Here is a 15,620-nt window from a genome sequence, read left to right as displayed (position 1 = left end):
TTCAGAGGGGAAGTGGATCGCTACTTAAACAATATTGCTATGGGGAAAGAGAGGAATTGATTGGCTCGCTCTTTGCGAGGACCAGCACAGACACAGTCAGTCAAATGGCTACCCTCAGTGCTGTAGGATCCTATAATTCAGTGGCTGCTTCTATAGAATGGCTAGTTTGACAGAGCCTCGTATTGTGTGGAGAATAGAACAGTGGACTATTGTGAGAGACAGAAAGCCTATTCAGAACAACAATGTAAACCATTAAATGTTTTGCTTGTTTTCACACAGACAAAAGAGGGTCAGATCCAGGTCATCGGTAACTTGAAGAATATCTCCATGGCTTCCAGCAAATTGCTGCTTGCTGCCAAGTCACTATCTGTTGATTCTGCTGCACCCAACGCCAAAAATCTCCTGGCAGCTGCTGCTCGGTAAGGACCTGCTTAAATCCATTGTACTTAGCTGATGCTGGAGCTTCCCTTTGGCACGTGTTTGAGCACCCTGTCAGCTGTGGCTCAGTGGGTAGCACTCTTGCTTCTGAGACATAGGATTGTGGGTTCAAGTCCCACTCCAGAGACTTGAGCACAAAATCCAGGCTGACACTCCAGTGCAGAACTGAGGGAGCCCTGCACTATCAGAGGAGACATCTTTCAGATGAAATATTAAACTGAGGCCCTGTCTGCTTGCTCAGGTGGATGTAAAAGATTCCACAGCCATTATTTTGTCCTGGCCAATATTTGACAACCAACGCCACTCAAAAAAAAACCCACGTTATCTGGTCATTATCACATTGTTCTTATGGGAGCTTGCTGTGTACAAATTGGCTGCCATGTTTCCAACATTACAGCAGGGCTACACTTCAAAAGTGTGTCTCTGGTTGTCAATCACTTTGGGACATCCTGAGGTCACGAAAGGTGCAAGCCCTTCAAATCTTCGAATTAAGTCCATGACCTGGAACTCGTTGAAGAGGTGTTGAAGTGTTAATTTAACAGTGAGTCTATCCAATTTCTTACAGGGCTGTTACTGAGAGCATCAATCAGTTGATTACACTATGCACCCAGCAGGCTCCTGGCCAGAAGGAATGTGACAACGCTCTCCGAGAGCTTGAGGTACAGAATGAAGCCGAACTACATCTACATCTTGCTCGCTTACAGTGTGAATGTTAACCTGTTCACTGGGCTGATTGCTGTTACATCAAGTGACCTTGCTGTGATAACAGGGAGGCCAGTTTACTTTGGCGCAGGAACTTACCCGGCTGGAGTAAACTTAAAAACATGAAAATTGCAAAATTCCAACTTTGGTTAAGAGCTTTGGATCCAGCAAAATAAAAGAGTCTTAAGATCGTGGAGCCAAGACCTATATGTCATGCTAAGAGATTAAGATGGATTTTACATGGTCAGCCTAACAACCATCTATTAGCCACAGTGGTTAACTAGCAATCATACTGAACCTGTGGAGAGGGGGGGTTACCTTTAGGATTTTAATCTAAATCCCATGGCAGTGAATGTTGAAATCTTAATTGCCTGTAACAATGGAAAACCCATGGATAGTAGAAGCATTTACTACTGAAGAAGGCCTTTGAGCCCATTGTTGGTAGTAGTGTGAGATGTAATTGTGGTGAATTTCCCTGGTTTACCCTGTGTCTGATAACTTCAATGGGAAATGAAACTGAGCCGTGTCAAACAGATTGAGCCAGTTGGCAAACACCCATTTTACCCCCAGTGAGGGTCAATGCAGGTTATGCAATGTATTTATTGTCGGTTTGGTGGTGGTTAAACCATTTGCAAATCTTGAATTGCAGCATTTAGGGGATAAAAAGGACGTTGAAACTTCAAGGCCTTTGGATGTTTATACAGTGCGTGCACAGTTGTGTTAAAGAGGATGCCTGTTCCTCGTCTGATCTGTGTTATCAGAGATAACAGAAATCTCAGCAAAATTTATCACTCCAGTCAATAATGTTTGCTCCATGAATGGTTTGGTTCTTTCTGAAAATGGTATAATTTTAGAGGGCACACATAGGGAGAGAGGCTTGTGCCAGGACAAGCTGACAAGGCTGTGAGAATGGCACGTGGAATCCATGCCTTTATAAGCAACGGTAGAGTAGAAAAGCAAGGAAATTATTGCTAAACCTTTATGAATTGCTGGTTAGGCCCCAGCTGGGGTATTGTGACTCATTCTGGGCACCGGACTTCAGGAAGGATGTCAAGACCTTTCGAGTGCAAAGGAGCTTTACCTGCAATGGTACCAGGATTGAGGGACTTAATGGAGAGACTGGAGAAGCCTTAGCTCTAAGAAGTTTAAGAGGAGATTGAATAAGGGTGGTCAATACCATGAAAAGTTTCATAACAAGAAACTGGTTCCAGTGGCAGAAGAGTCAGTAACCAGAAGACACTAGTTTATGGTAATAGAAACAGAAAATGCTGGAAAAACTCAGCAGGTCTGACAGCATCTGTGGAGAGAGAAACAGAGTTAATGCTTCAAATCCGTATGACTCTTCTTCAAAGCTTTGAAAAGAACCAGGGATAAGATGAGGATATGTTTTTATGCAGTGAGTTATTATGATCTGGGATGCACAGCCTGAAAGAAGTAATTTCAATAGTGACAGTCAAAGGAGAGTTAGCTAGGTACTTAAAAGCAAAAACTGTGTATAATGTGGGGAAAAAACACGGGAGTGGAACCAGCCAGATAGCTGTTTCAAAGAGTTAGCACAGTCACGAGGGGCTGAATGGCCTACTTCAGTGCTGTATTGTTCTATTACCTAAGAAAACTTGAAGTCCCCCCCCCCCCCCCCCCCAAACCCCGGTGTACAGACTGACTGTCAGAAGTGTGTTTGATTCTGTACATTGCTGTAGCACTTTATTAGATTGAGATGAATTAACTGAAGGGTAAAGTATTCCTTCACTCTCTGTAGGTGCAGACTCAAATTTACCCAGAATTTCTCTGAGCCAGTTAGTTAATTAGTTCTGACTTTGGTTGATAAAGCGTGGTTAAAATTCACTAGCTTACAATTTTGGTAATGTTTGCAGACGGTCAAAGGCATGCTCGATAATCCCAATGACCCTGTCAGTGACCTCTCCTACTTTGACTGCATTGAGAGTGTGATGGAGAACTCCAAGGTAGGATACGGGTTCTTTGGGAGCGATTTGGGCAAGTTTGATTTGAGACATTCTGTGCCATCTCTAACATCGCTTTCCTCTTTGCCTGCTCGTCACTACTCCAGGTCCTTGGGGAGGCTATGACAGGGATCTCTCAGAAAGCCAAGACTGGTGATCTTCCAGCATTCGGAGATTCTGTTGGCATTGCCTCCAAGGCGTTGTGTGGCCTGACAGAGGCAGCAGCTCAGGTGAGCAACAATTTACAATTGATACCCGCCCAGCCCTGAGATCAGTATACCTCCAGTCCCCACTTTTGTGAGGGGAGCTTTCATTGAAACTGAAACATGGACTGGAGGGGAAAATCCAGGAATCATTCCAAAAGTAATTGGATGTAACATTGGGCAGGATTGAGTATCATCCTGTATTAAGATGAGCTGAATGGCCTTCCTCATCAATAATTGCAGTGAAAAATTCAATAAGATACATTTTCCGACTGCAAAAAAGTTTAGCATTTACAGGACTCTTCTTAAACTCCCGTCTTCATGGAACATCCGCTTTGTAGCTTCAGAAACCTACTTTCGAAATGTTAGTCCTACCAGAACTTACTTGGCTTAAAACTGCAGCAAGCCATTTGTTTTATCCTAATATCACCAGCCCAGCAATGTACATCTGGCAGCCCAAACAAGTGGTGTCTCATCACTTTGTAACCACCGAGATAATGATGGGCAGGAGAAGACTCACTGATCGGTTCAGCCTCCCTCACGCTGTAATGCATTGTGTTTCGTGATGCACACACTCTCCACCCTTTCCAAAACCATCTGACCTCCTGCAGAGGCAGGAAACGAGATTAAAACCCCATGCCCGTTGTGGGAGATGGGGAATTCCTCACCAATCTTGCCTCTCCCACCACTCGTTAAGTTATTGCAACTAGTCTAGGAGACCACTCTGGCTCTGATGAATGTTATACGGTGCTGACCCCTTGTTCAAGATGACTTCAGCCCCAGCCACCAAGCAGGCCTAGCTCCCTCTTGAAGGAATTCAGCCAGTTGGCACCCAGCCCACAAGATGGCAGCTCCACAAATCTCTGGGGTGAAGACCACCTCTTGATCTCTTCTTTGTCCCATTCCTACACCAGCATGTCCAAGCTTTGCTGCAATTCCATTGATAGCTGACTTGTGACTAAAAAATGATGGAATATTGTTTTGGTAGCTGTGGCATTAAAACACCCATTGTTTCCCAAAGGGGTGTTTAGCAACTAGCTAGGGCTAAATTAGACCCTCTCGGAGATTTGGGGAATCAGGACTCACCCATTCGAGTGATCTAAGAAAGAAGAGCTGAACTCACTTCAACCCAAAAATATAACTCAAGCTGTCTGAAAGTCATGTACCCGCTGAAGAATTCTTTTAAACCCAATGGGTTGGAATACGAGCCCATCTTCTCATCTCTTTACTCAGCTTATTACACTTGTCTTTGTATAGGCTGGTTACCTGGTTGGGATATCCGATCCCAACAGCCAGGCTGGGCATCAGGGGCTGGTGGATCCCATCCAGTTTGCTCGGGCCAACCAAGCGATCCAGATGGCATGTCAGAATCTGGTGGATCCTGCAAGCAGCCCATCACAGGTGAGGGGTTTTGGTGAATCTTCAGCTGTCATTCTGCCAGAACTCTTAATGGGTGCAGTTCAGGTCAGCGTCTGTGCTAACATGTAACCCTTGCCATGCAGGTGCTGTCCGCTGCTACCATTGTCGCCAAACATACTTCTGCGTTGTGCAACGCGTGCCGGATCGCCTCCTCCAAAACCGCCAACCCTGTTGCCAAGAGGCACTTTGTACAGTCGGCAAAGGAAGTTGCCAATAGCACTGCAAACCTTGTGAAGACAATCAAGGTAACCGCGAGTAACTGTTTGTGTCGTGTGGGCCCCACTGTGCCTGTACCACTTCTATGTTTAAGGAGTTGCTATGGTTTTCATGAGCAGCTGTATGCAGTGTTTAACATCAAACTGTGTTCTTCATTCTATTGCAAATGTTTCTTTTTAAGGTCCACACTTATATGAACTAGTGTATAGGGTCATACATTTGTTTATATCAATGTATCAAAATAACTCAATATTTTGTGTTTTTATGGCCAAATGTTCAATTTACCTTTATTTAACTTATTTTTCTAGTTGGGTTCTCTTTTGAAAATATTTTCTCTTTTGTTTCCTGGGAGCCTGAAATCTTCCTTGGTCAGGAAATGGGTGGACACTCCCACACCTCCAGAGCTGATCCACGAGAGCTGTCTCATGATGCATCGCTCTATGGGAGAGATTGGGAGTTCACTGTGAGTGAAACCTCCTGTCCAGCGTCGAACAGTGGTTTAGGACAGCAACATACTGTCCAGCACCTGCTGATCTGAAACTATTGTATTCTGATCAAAACGCAAATAGCTTGCGATGTATTTGATGTATTTAACTGTTGCTTTTGGATGAGCAGTGAGCTTTCTGAAGGGTCTTTGATTACTGTATCATTAATGTCTATCTGTCAGTACTCACCAGATGGAGTGTACATTTCTTACATTCTTTTGCCCTTAGGCTCTCGATGGTGACTTTTCTGAAGAAAATCGAGAAAAGTGCAGGTCAGCCACTTCTCCTTTAATCGAGGCTGTGGAAAATCTGACAGCATTTGCCTCCAACCCAGAGTTTGTCAGCATTCCAGCACAGATAGGAGCAGAGGTAAATGATCTCAAACATGTGTACATAGGAAACTAGAAATTGCTAAGTGAGCAAAGATCAAGGTCTTTCTGGTTTGCCATGCTAATGTCACATGATCCAACAATGATGAAGCTGTCGACCAATCACGGCGATCAATCTCTATCAATGAGTCAACACTAGACTCCGACCTGAAGTGAGACCCAGTGATGAAAAGCTTTGGCAACCAGAGGTCCAAAGTCACCTGTTCCCCCTCAGCCATTCTACTCTAAACATACTTCATGTTTCAAATTATTCATCAACTGGATCCCAAATTATTATTTCCTGAAAGAAATCCATTTCAATTGCATTTGGATAAATCAATATTATCTCCTGTCTCCCATCTCTCTCAGAGCCCATTCCAGAGATTCACCACTCACTCCCTGAAATGTTGTTTTGTATTTACTTGCCTGCACAGTTTAAGAACTTATTTGATGCAGTTGGCTTCATTTGAGGCTAAAACAGAATGGGCCAGCAGCGAGTGATCACCCAGTGGGCAGAAGTTAATGGAGAGCTGAAAGAAAGTTACCCCCATGGGAACCGGATGGACAAAAAGCCTGTCCACCATCTACAAGGCACAAGTCAGGAGTGTGATGGAATACTCCCCACTTGCCCGGGTGAGTGCAGCTCCCACAACACTCAAGAAGCTCGACACCATCCAGGACGCTTGATTGGCACCACATCCACAAACATTCACTCCCTCCACCACCGACTCACAGTAGCAGCAGTGTGTACCTCTACAAGATGCACTGCAGGAATTTACCAAGGCTCCTTCGGCAGCACCTTCCAAACTCACGACCTCTACCATCTACAAGGACAAGGGCAGCAGATAGATGGGAACACCACCACCTGGAAGTTCCCCTCCAAGTCATTCACCATCCTGACTTGGAAATATATCACCATTCCTTCACTGTCGCTGGGTCAAAATCCTGGAACTCCCTCCCTAACAGCACTGTGGGTGTACCTACACCACATGGACTGCAGCGGTTCAAGAGGGCAGCTCACCACCACCTTCTCAAGGGCAACTAGGGATGGGCAATAAATGTTAACCTTACCAGTGATACTGCTTTCCATGAGTGAATTCAGGATGAATGAATGAGGCATTTGGGGGTTGGTACTCCGGTAGAGCTAGCAATGGATTTCACAGTGGGCACAACATAAGATGTTGTGGCTGGAATGAAGAGAGGCTGTGTGCTTTTTGAGAAAGGAAGATAGAAGCAGGAATAGGCCATTCAGCCCATTGAGCTTCTCTGCCATTCAGTTAAATCATGGCTGATCTCAGCTCCACTTTCCCGTGCTACCCCCTATCCCTTGATATCACTAGTCTCCAGAAATCTATCGATCTCTGTCTTGAATACACTCATTACTGAGCTTCTGCGTCCTTCTGTGGTGGAAGATTCCAAAGATTCACTACTTACTGAATGAAGAAATTCCTGCTGAAGAAGAGTTGAAGAGATAAAGGGAAACAAGGGAGGAAGCCAGTGGGGAGGAAGCCAGTGGGGAGGAAGCCAGTGGGGAGGAAGCCAGCGAGGAGGAAGCCAGCGGGGAGGAAGCCAGCGGGGAGGAAGCCAGCGAGGAGGAAGCCAGCGGGGAGGAAGCCAGCGGGGAGGAAGCCAGCGGGGAGGAAGCCAGCGGGGAGGAAGCCAGCGGGGAGGAAGCCAGTGAAGAGGATGTGATAGCCAGTACCTGTGTTTTTTTTAATTCATTCATGGGATGTGAGTGTCGCTGGCTGGGCCCAGCATTTATTGCCCACCCCTAATTGCCCTTGAGAAGGTGATGGTGAGCTGCCTTCATGTACCGCTACAGTCCCTGTGTAGGTACACTCACCGTGCTGTTAGGGTGGGAATTTTCACCTGGATGTGGTTGAGTGTAAGAAAACCCCTTAGACTGTGTAGAGGCAGAGAGCTCAGCAAAGTGAGCAAATATGTGAAAGAACGGTTAAGGAGCAGTGTCAACCAGCTCAGTGATAGCTGAAGTTGGAAATGGTGAGTATCCAGTAACAGCAAAGACATCAAGGGGTGTCCGATGAGACCAGGGTTTGGGAGAGAGTCGGACGCTGAGAATGCACTTTATATTGTACTTTTATTCTTACATCGAGTTAGTCTTTGTGTGGAGTATCAGGGCTGGATTTTTGCCCCCAAGAAGGGTTTATTAATTTTTTTTTCTTTCTCAGGACGTGGTCATCACTGGCTGGGCCAGCATTTGTTGCCCATCCGTAATTGCCCTTGAACCACGTGGCTTGCTAGGCCATTTCAAAGTCAACCACATTGCTATGGATCTGAAGTCACTTTCCTTCCTTAAAGGCCATTAGGGAACCAAATGGGTTTTTTTATGTCAATCGACAGTAGTTTCACGGTCACCATTACTGAGACTAGTTTCCGATTTCAGATTCATTAATTGAATTTAAATTCTACCAGCTGCCATGGTGGGATTTGAATCTGTGTCCCCATAGCATCTGGGCTTCTGGATTCCTAGTCCAGTGACATTACCACTATCCCACCGTCTCCCCGAGCTTGAGTCGGGAAATTTCCTGGCCTGGTGTCCCTGCCTCGGAGAAAAAGTGCCCTGAATGGTGCAGTTTTCGCTCTGTGTGGGGTGAGGAGGTGGGAGGTTGGGGTGGGGGGGACAGATCTCAGGAGCCATGTTGAGATGAAATAAAATAAAGATCTAAATATCTATTAAAGCTTTCATTACAATGAAAGCCCATTCGAAACTTTATAAGGCCCTCAACTGCTTAATCCTTTATCATAACAAATAGGCATATTCAAAGTGTCACATCAAAGACACTTAATCCTTTAATAACCTCTTTAAGCTGTCAATCAAACTGTGAATTTACAATTGTCCCGACAGTTGTGGAAAGAGTCAACCATTAATAATGATATAATGATAATCCTTGGGATTATGTCAACAAACAGCTATTATAATTGCTAGAACAGATTTTTTCCAGCTCTCACTGACCCAGGCAGGTTTTCAAAAAATTTTTTGAGGGGTTGAGGATTTAAATAACTTGACAGCTTGACAGTTTTATATACCTTTTCTGCCCTTCATGAGCATTTGTGTCTCCTCCATGAATTTGTGGCTCCTATGCCGCGGGTTAAGGTCCTTGCTGCAGTCACAAACATCACTAGTCACATCCTGCCAATGAGAGCACCTGCTCACTACCCCGACTCCCTGTTTCCTGCTACTGAGCAACTTTCCTAACCAGGTCAATAATTTGGACCTAAAAACGTTAGAACAGGATATTTTCTAAATGCTGAAAGGCTACAAACAATGGCGATTGGATTTCCAGCTACACAGATCATTAAAATGTCACAGACAAGTACAGAAAATAATACAAATGTCCAAATGGAAAGCTGCCATTTATATCTGGAGGACCTGAATACAAGGGATAGATATTGTCATTGAGCGACACATCCCTAGTTAGACCACACCTGGAGTTACTGTGAACATTTCTGGGTATCACACCTCAGGAAGGAAATATTGACCTTGGTGGGAGTGCAGTAGAGATTTACCAGAATCGTACTGGGGCCAAGATTTTCCATGCCTGCTGTCGTCGGGCGTGTTTGTTGGCGTGAGTGGACAACATGGCGAGAAGGCCAGAAATCGGTTTCATGACGTCGTGAAACCAGATTGTGATCACCTGTTCCACCTGCCAATGGCGGGCAGTGATTGGGCGTCAGGAACCTCATTGTAATACATCTGCATATCATCATAAGGCCAGCCCACCAGAATCATCCCCCCACAGTGGACCGTCTGCCCAAGCATGCCGACGTGTTTCAGCTACAATGTGAGGGGAACTCGGAGGTGAGTACACAGTCACGTTGTGGAGTGCCCATCGGGGCTGCCTGAAGGCTTCAAGCTCGAGGCGTGTTGGCACGGGTGTAGAAGGTGGGCATTGGCTGCCCTGCAGTTGAGGCAACTGAGTGGGGAGGATGGTAAGGGCTGTGCCTGAGCTGAAAGCACACAGCATGCAGTCCATTGGGCAAAGCTGCTGCCAATGGGTGGGGCAGAGGTGGGTGAGGTTTCGGGCAGCCATGCAGTGCACTAATCTCTCCGGGATGTGTTAAGGGGCCTCCAGGTTTAACCAAGACAGGTTCTTAGTACATCCATACTAACCCATGCCTTCACTCTTTCATCCTGTAGGAGGAGTACATCAGGAGCATGGAGCCTGGTGACCTAGCTCCTTGCCTGATGGCCTACAGAGAGTGAAGACGATGGAGGAGAGAGCGACTGAGGCTCCTGGCTGCGCAGAGACAGGAGCAGCACCCTCAGGAAGAAGGGGTGGCTGGGTCTCCCACACACGCCATCACAGAGCCACAATGAGCCATCACTGGTCGGTGCCTAGCAACACCCAGGGTCTGTAGTCGCCGCCTTTCGTTCCTGCAGATGTCTGAGAACCAGTGTTGCCGTAGACTGTGCATGTCCAGGGAACTGGTCAGTCACTTCTGCCACTTACTGCGGGATTTGGTACCACAGGGACATGGAGGGCATCCACTGCCAGTGGCCGTGAAAGTGACTGCTGTGCTCAATTTCTATGCCAGTGGCTCCTTTCAGGGCTCCACAGGTGACCTCTGTGGGATATCACAAGCCTCCACCCACAAATACATCCATGAGATCACGGATACCATCTCTGTGAGGGCACACAGCTTTGTGCATTTCACCCAGGTTCAGGACAGCCAATTGGAGCAATTGGATTTGCCCAGATCTCGGGTTTCCCACAGGTGCTGTGTGCCCTCACAAAGATGGTATCCGTGATCTCATGGATGTATTTGTGGGTGGAGGCTTGTGATATCCCACAGAGGTCACCTGTGGAGCCCTGAAAGGAGCCACTGGCATAGAAATTGAGCACCGCAGTCACTTTCACGGCCACTGGCAGTGGATGCCCTCCATGTCCCTGTGGTACCAAATCCCGCAGTAAGTGGCAGAAGTGACTGACCAGTTCCCTGGACATACACAGTCTACGGCAACACTGGTTCTCAGACATCTGCAGGAACGAAAGGCGGCATCTACAGACCCTGGGTGTTGCTAGGCACCGACCAGTGATGGCTCATTGTGGCTCTGTGATGGCGTGTGTGGGAGACCCAGCCACCCCTTCTTCCTGAGGGTGCTGCTCCTGTCTCTGCGCAGCCAGGAGCCTCAGTCGCTCTCTCCTCCATCGTCTTCACTCTCTGTAGGCCATTGACTGCACTCAGGGTGCGCGCAGGTCTCTGACAGAACACGGGGTCAACCATGTCAACCGCAAGGGGTTCCATTCGCTGAACATGCAGCTGGTGTGCGACCACCAGAAACACATCCTGCAGGTGTGCACACGTTTTCCAGGGAGTGTGCACAACGCCTACACCCTCAGTGGCTCGCAGATCTCTGCAGTTTTCCAGGGTCCACAGAAGCTGCAGGCTTGGCTTCACAGAGACATGGGCTACCCACATAGGCCATGGCTGATGACACCCGTGCGGAGCCTCAGACTGCAGCAGAGCGACAGTACAATGAGGCTCATGCTGCAGCTCACAACTTGGTGGGGCAGACCATCGGGATGCTGAAGATGAGGTTCCGGTGCCTGGACCGGTTTGGTGGAGCTCTGCAATATAGTCCACAGAGGGTGTCACACCTCATCGTCGTCTGCTGCGCCCTTTACAACCTGGTACTGCAACAGGGAGAGGAGCTGGCTGAGGAGCTGGAGGTCTCCTCTGATGAGGTGGACGCTGACAGGGATGAGGGTGAGGGCATCCTCGGTGGTGACGATGATGGGGATGAGGGTGAGGGGGTCCTCGGTGGTGACGATGATGGGGATGAGGGTGAGGGGGTCCTCGGTGGTGACGATGATGGGGATGAGGGTGAGGGGGTCCTCGGTGGTGACGATGATGGGGATGAGGGTGAGGGGGTCCTCGGTGGTGACGATGATGGGGTTGAGGGTGAGGGGGTCCTCGGTGGTGACGATGATGGGGATGAGGCCCTCGCACTGGCTAGATGAGGCAGGCGCGCTCTGAGGGCCCTCATAGCTGCTAGATTTGTGGAGGATGACGATGACATGCAGTGAGGTGTCCCCATAGATCCTCACATTGCGTTTGACTCCAGTCTGGCCTGTGTTCAAGGATGCCCATAAACCCGACATTCCAGGAGGATGATGATAAATGCAGTGAGGACACTCCATAGATCTTCACACGGCCTCTGAGAATGTCTGACTCCTGTCTGGCTGTGATCAGAGTCACATCTCAGAGACGCAGCCATGAAACTTCAGACGCATCTGATGCTGTGTCCACCTTCAGCACTTCAGCCCTTCAGGAGCTGGTGCACAGCATCACTGGTCACAGATGCTGGTGTGATGGGGGCCAGCCCCACTCTAAAGGTGCTGAGAGCACACAGAGAATGAGGGAACTCTGGTGCCTGCCCACTACATTCTGGCAGCAATGACCAGCATCGCCGAGGTGCAGGCATCAGTAATGTGTCCAGGGAGTGAGAGGCTGGACCATCACTGTGGTCTGAAGGCTGCACAGACACAGGGAAGAGGCCCTGAACTTAGACACCTGCATTTATCTTGTGCAGAAAGGTTTCACATCTGAGTGACACAAACACTGCTCATCAGAACAAGGAGCCACAGGCAGGGAGACATTCTTGGGAGTTTATTAACAATAGTGAACATTATGTACAAGTGATTAAAACCCGTGGCCAGACTGTGCGACTAATTCTCTTTAACTTTGCTAATCCTTGGTGCTCCCTGGCCATCCACAGCGGAGGTGGAGACAGCCTGCTGACTGCTACACCCTGTCTGTGATGAAATTGGCGGGCATCCTCTGGAGGGCCGAGACCTGGAGGGCCGAGACCTGTGTGGCAGTGACACCCTCCTCGCCCTGTGGAGCTGGAGCTGCTGGGGTCACAGGAAGAGGAGATTCGAATGGGCCGGACACTCCCAGAGTCACCTGGATGGATGGCCCCAGGCTGTGCACCTGCTGATCCTCCTCCCTATGGGTGCCCGAGGGCCCCAGGCTGAATCCTTGAGGAGAAGGGGTAACTGGAGTGAGATCGAGCTGCCCCCACTCCTCTCACGTACACACTGCTGGAGACCAACTATGGCATCATCGATGGAGTTGAGCCCATGCAGCAGTACAGGAGCGATGTCCTGGACCAAGGTCTCCATAGCGACTGCCATCCTGCCAGTGTTGACCTCGGTGTGTTGCAATGTCGGCGCTATCACCTCAGAGTGAAGGTGGATGGACTCCTCCAACGTGCCTTGCAATCTGAGGAGTGCAGCGGACATCCCTTCCTGATGTTCCCGAGCTTGTCTTTGCAGCTCCAGCAACTGTGACATGATCAAGAACCAGAGGCTCCTCATCTGACTCAGACTCAGCAACATTCTGGCCTCCAGCAGCTCTCCGAGTGCCGGGGATCTGGGAAGTCCCTGTCTCCGCCTGCTGTGGATCAGACAGTGCGATGTGCTCACCAGATTGTGATCCTGAGGTTACTCTAAAGCTCAGCCCCACCGATGTGTGTGTCTCTGCGCTGGTGGAGGCTGTGATGGGTCTTCAGGGAGGGAGCCTCCAGATTCCTCTTCAGAGGTTTCTTTGGGGGTTGATTGGAGGCCCTGGGTCATGGACTCTGTTGGCTGTTTCCCAGATGTGCCTGTGGAAGCAAGGGGAGATAATCAGTGCCTGGCAGTGTCCTGTGAAAGAGGACACATCACTCACAGCATGGTTACTGATGGATGTTGCACTGCTGGATCCTCACTTGGTAGAGCAGCGCCGATCTCACCGTCAGCACAGGACCGGTCCCGGTCATCACCAACCAGCTGGATGGCTCTGTTTTCAAGCTCCGTGAGGACGTTGATCTCAGGTATTCCTCCACTGATCTGCAACCCCTCCCTGTTGTTGTGTGTCAGCTTGTCCTGCATGGACAGAGATGGAGAGTCTAAGCAGGATGTCTGTCGGGCCAGATGATAAGTGTGTCTGGCCTGTGTGGGTGGTGACTGGTCCCATGGACAGGATGAGGACAATGACGGTGAGTGTGAGAGAGTGAATGGTGATGTCCCTTGAACTGACAGTGAGTGAGGGCCCTGTGGGTGTGTGATGGGTTTGTGAGTGTGTGAGTTGAGAATGATGTGAAGAGTGACTTACCCTGGGGAACAGCGGAGATCATTCATCCTTTTGCAGCACTGGGTGGTTGTGCTTTTTTGAAGGGTGTTGGCGCTGACCAACACTGCCACCTCCCAAGCTGGATTGGTGAGGTTGCTGCCCATCCTGCAGCCAGAGTGGGAGTAGAGGACTAAATGGAGAGCCTCCACTGCATCAGAAAGGTGCTCGAGGGACATGTCATTGAACCCGGGGGCTGCAGTCTTTTTGGCTTTCAGGGCCATGTCTTCTGTGCAGCAGTCGTGGGCTGGAAGCTCTGGGCAGTGTGGTGCCCGGCATGATGAAGCAGTGAGGTGATGGGCTGGTGGTGAATGAGAGTTCCCCCCTCCCCCCGCCATGGAAACACTGTGTTTCCCGGGAATGCATAGTTAATGCAGCGGGTTTGGGACAATATGGCGTGAGAAGCCACCATTGCGGCCAGCAGGTCATTTTACCCACCCGCTACCCACTTAGTGCAAATCTGGGACGATTCCACCCTGGGATTCCTAGGGTTAAATACGAGGACAGATTACTGGGTCACTGGACAGCAAGGAGGAGGTGAGGTGGATCCTGCCCAGTTGTCTCTCACTACTCCCCATGCCTTGTATTGAGTTGTTCCTGAATGCTCCCCTCCCTGAAATCAGGTAACCCAGACCCTGCCAGGTTTACAGTCACAGCCAATCAGGTAACCCAGACCCTGCCAGGTTTACAGTCACAGCCAATCAGGTAACCCTGACCCTGCCAGGTCTACAGTCACAGCCAATCAGGTAACCCAGACCCTGCCAGGTTTACAGTCACAGCCAATCAGGTAACCCTGACCCTGCCAGGTCTACAGTCACAGCCACTCAGGTATCCCAGACCCTGCCAGGTCTACAGTCACAGCCAATCAGATAACCCAGATCCTGCTAGGTCTACAGACACAGCCAATCAGGTAACCCAGATCCTGCTAGGTCCACAGTCACAGCCAATCAGATAACCCAGATCCTGCCAGGTCTACAGTCACAGCCAATCAGGTAACCCAGATCCTGCTAGGTCCACAGTCACAGCCAATCAGGTAACCCAGATCCTGCCAGGTCTACAGTCACAGCCAATCAGGTAACCCAGATCCTGCTAGGTCCACAGTCACAGCCAATCAGATAACCCAGACCCTGCCAGGTCTACAGTCACAGCCAATCAGGTAACCCAGACCCTGCCAGGTCTACAGTCACAGCCAATCAGATAACCCAGATCCTGCTAGGTCCACAGAGACAGACAATCATTGGAAGAAAGTCACAGTCCTCAACATGAGCACCTGAAAATTTATTTCACATGCAACATTCTGTGACCCACCCAAGTTTTATTCTCTCGTAGGAACCATTAGCAGTTAATACCCATGAGCCCCCAGATATACAGGGCTGAATTTCCCCCTGTTGGAGGGGAAGTTGAAGGGCAGGCGCGGCACAGACACGCTTCTGATTGGCGCCCCCGATCAGAGGGGTGGCGCCATTTTACGTGGGTGGGCCAATTAAGGCCCGCCCAACGTGATGTCCGCAGGGATGTGCGATGCACTCGCTGTGCGGGTGGGGGGGGCAGAAATCCCAAAACCAAGGGGGCGCTCTCTCGCACATGCGCAGGAAAGAGCGACTCATCTCCCTGAGGCTAAGTGCAGCCTCAGGGAGATCGGCTCTAAATGTGGAAAAGCTCAAAATAGAAAAGTAAAATTTCCCTAACATG

At 49.2% G+C, this 15,620-nt stretch overlaps 1 protein-coding gene across 1 annotated transcript in view; it reads left to right on the top strand.

Moving 5' to 3' along the window:
* Positions 1-15,620, top strand: part of LOC121274141 (talin-2) — a 402,472-nt gene that overhangs the window by 338,183 nt on the left and 48,669 nt on the right. The window contains exons 32-38 of the mRNA XM_041181315.1: positions 280-419; positions 1,004-1,097; positions 3,015-3,104; positions 3,209-3,331; positions 4,562-4,705; positions 4,807-4,968; positions 5,653-5,793. Coding sequence (XP_041037249.1) covers positions 280-419; positions 1,004-1,097; positions 3,015-3,104; positions 3,209-3,331; positions 4,562-4,705; positions 4,807-4,968; positions 5,653-5,793 — 894 coding nt within the window. The remainder of the gene's footprint in view (positions 1-279; positions 420-1,003; positions 1,098-3,014; positions 3,105-3,208; positions 3,332-4,561; positions 4,706-4,806; positions 4,969-5,652; positions 5,794-15,620) is intronic.

The sequence above is a fragment of the Carcharodon carcharias genome, assembly GCF_017639515.1.
Source record: "Carcharodon carcharias isolate sCarCar2 chromosome 32 unlocalized genomic scaffold, sCarCar2.pri SUPER_32_unloc_2, whole genome shotgun sequence".
Taxonomy (NCBI): Eukaryota; Metazoa; Chordata; class Chondrichthyes; order Lamniformes; family Lamnidae; genus Carcharodon; species Carcharodon carcharias.
The sequence above is the reverse complement of the archived record's forward strand: the minus strand, read 5'-3'. Positions and strand labels throughout refer to the sequence as shown.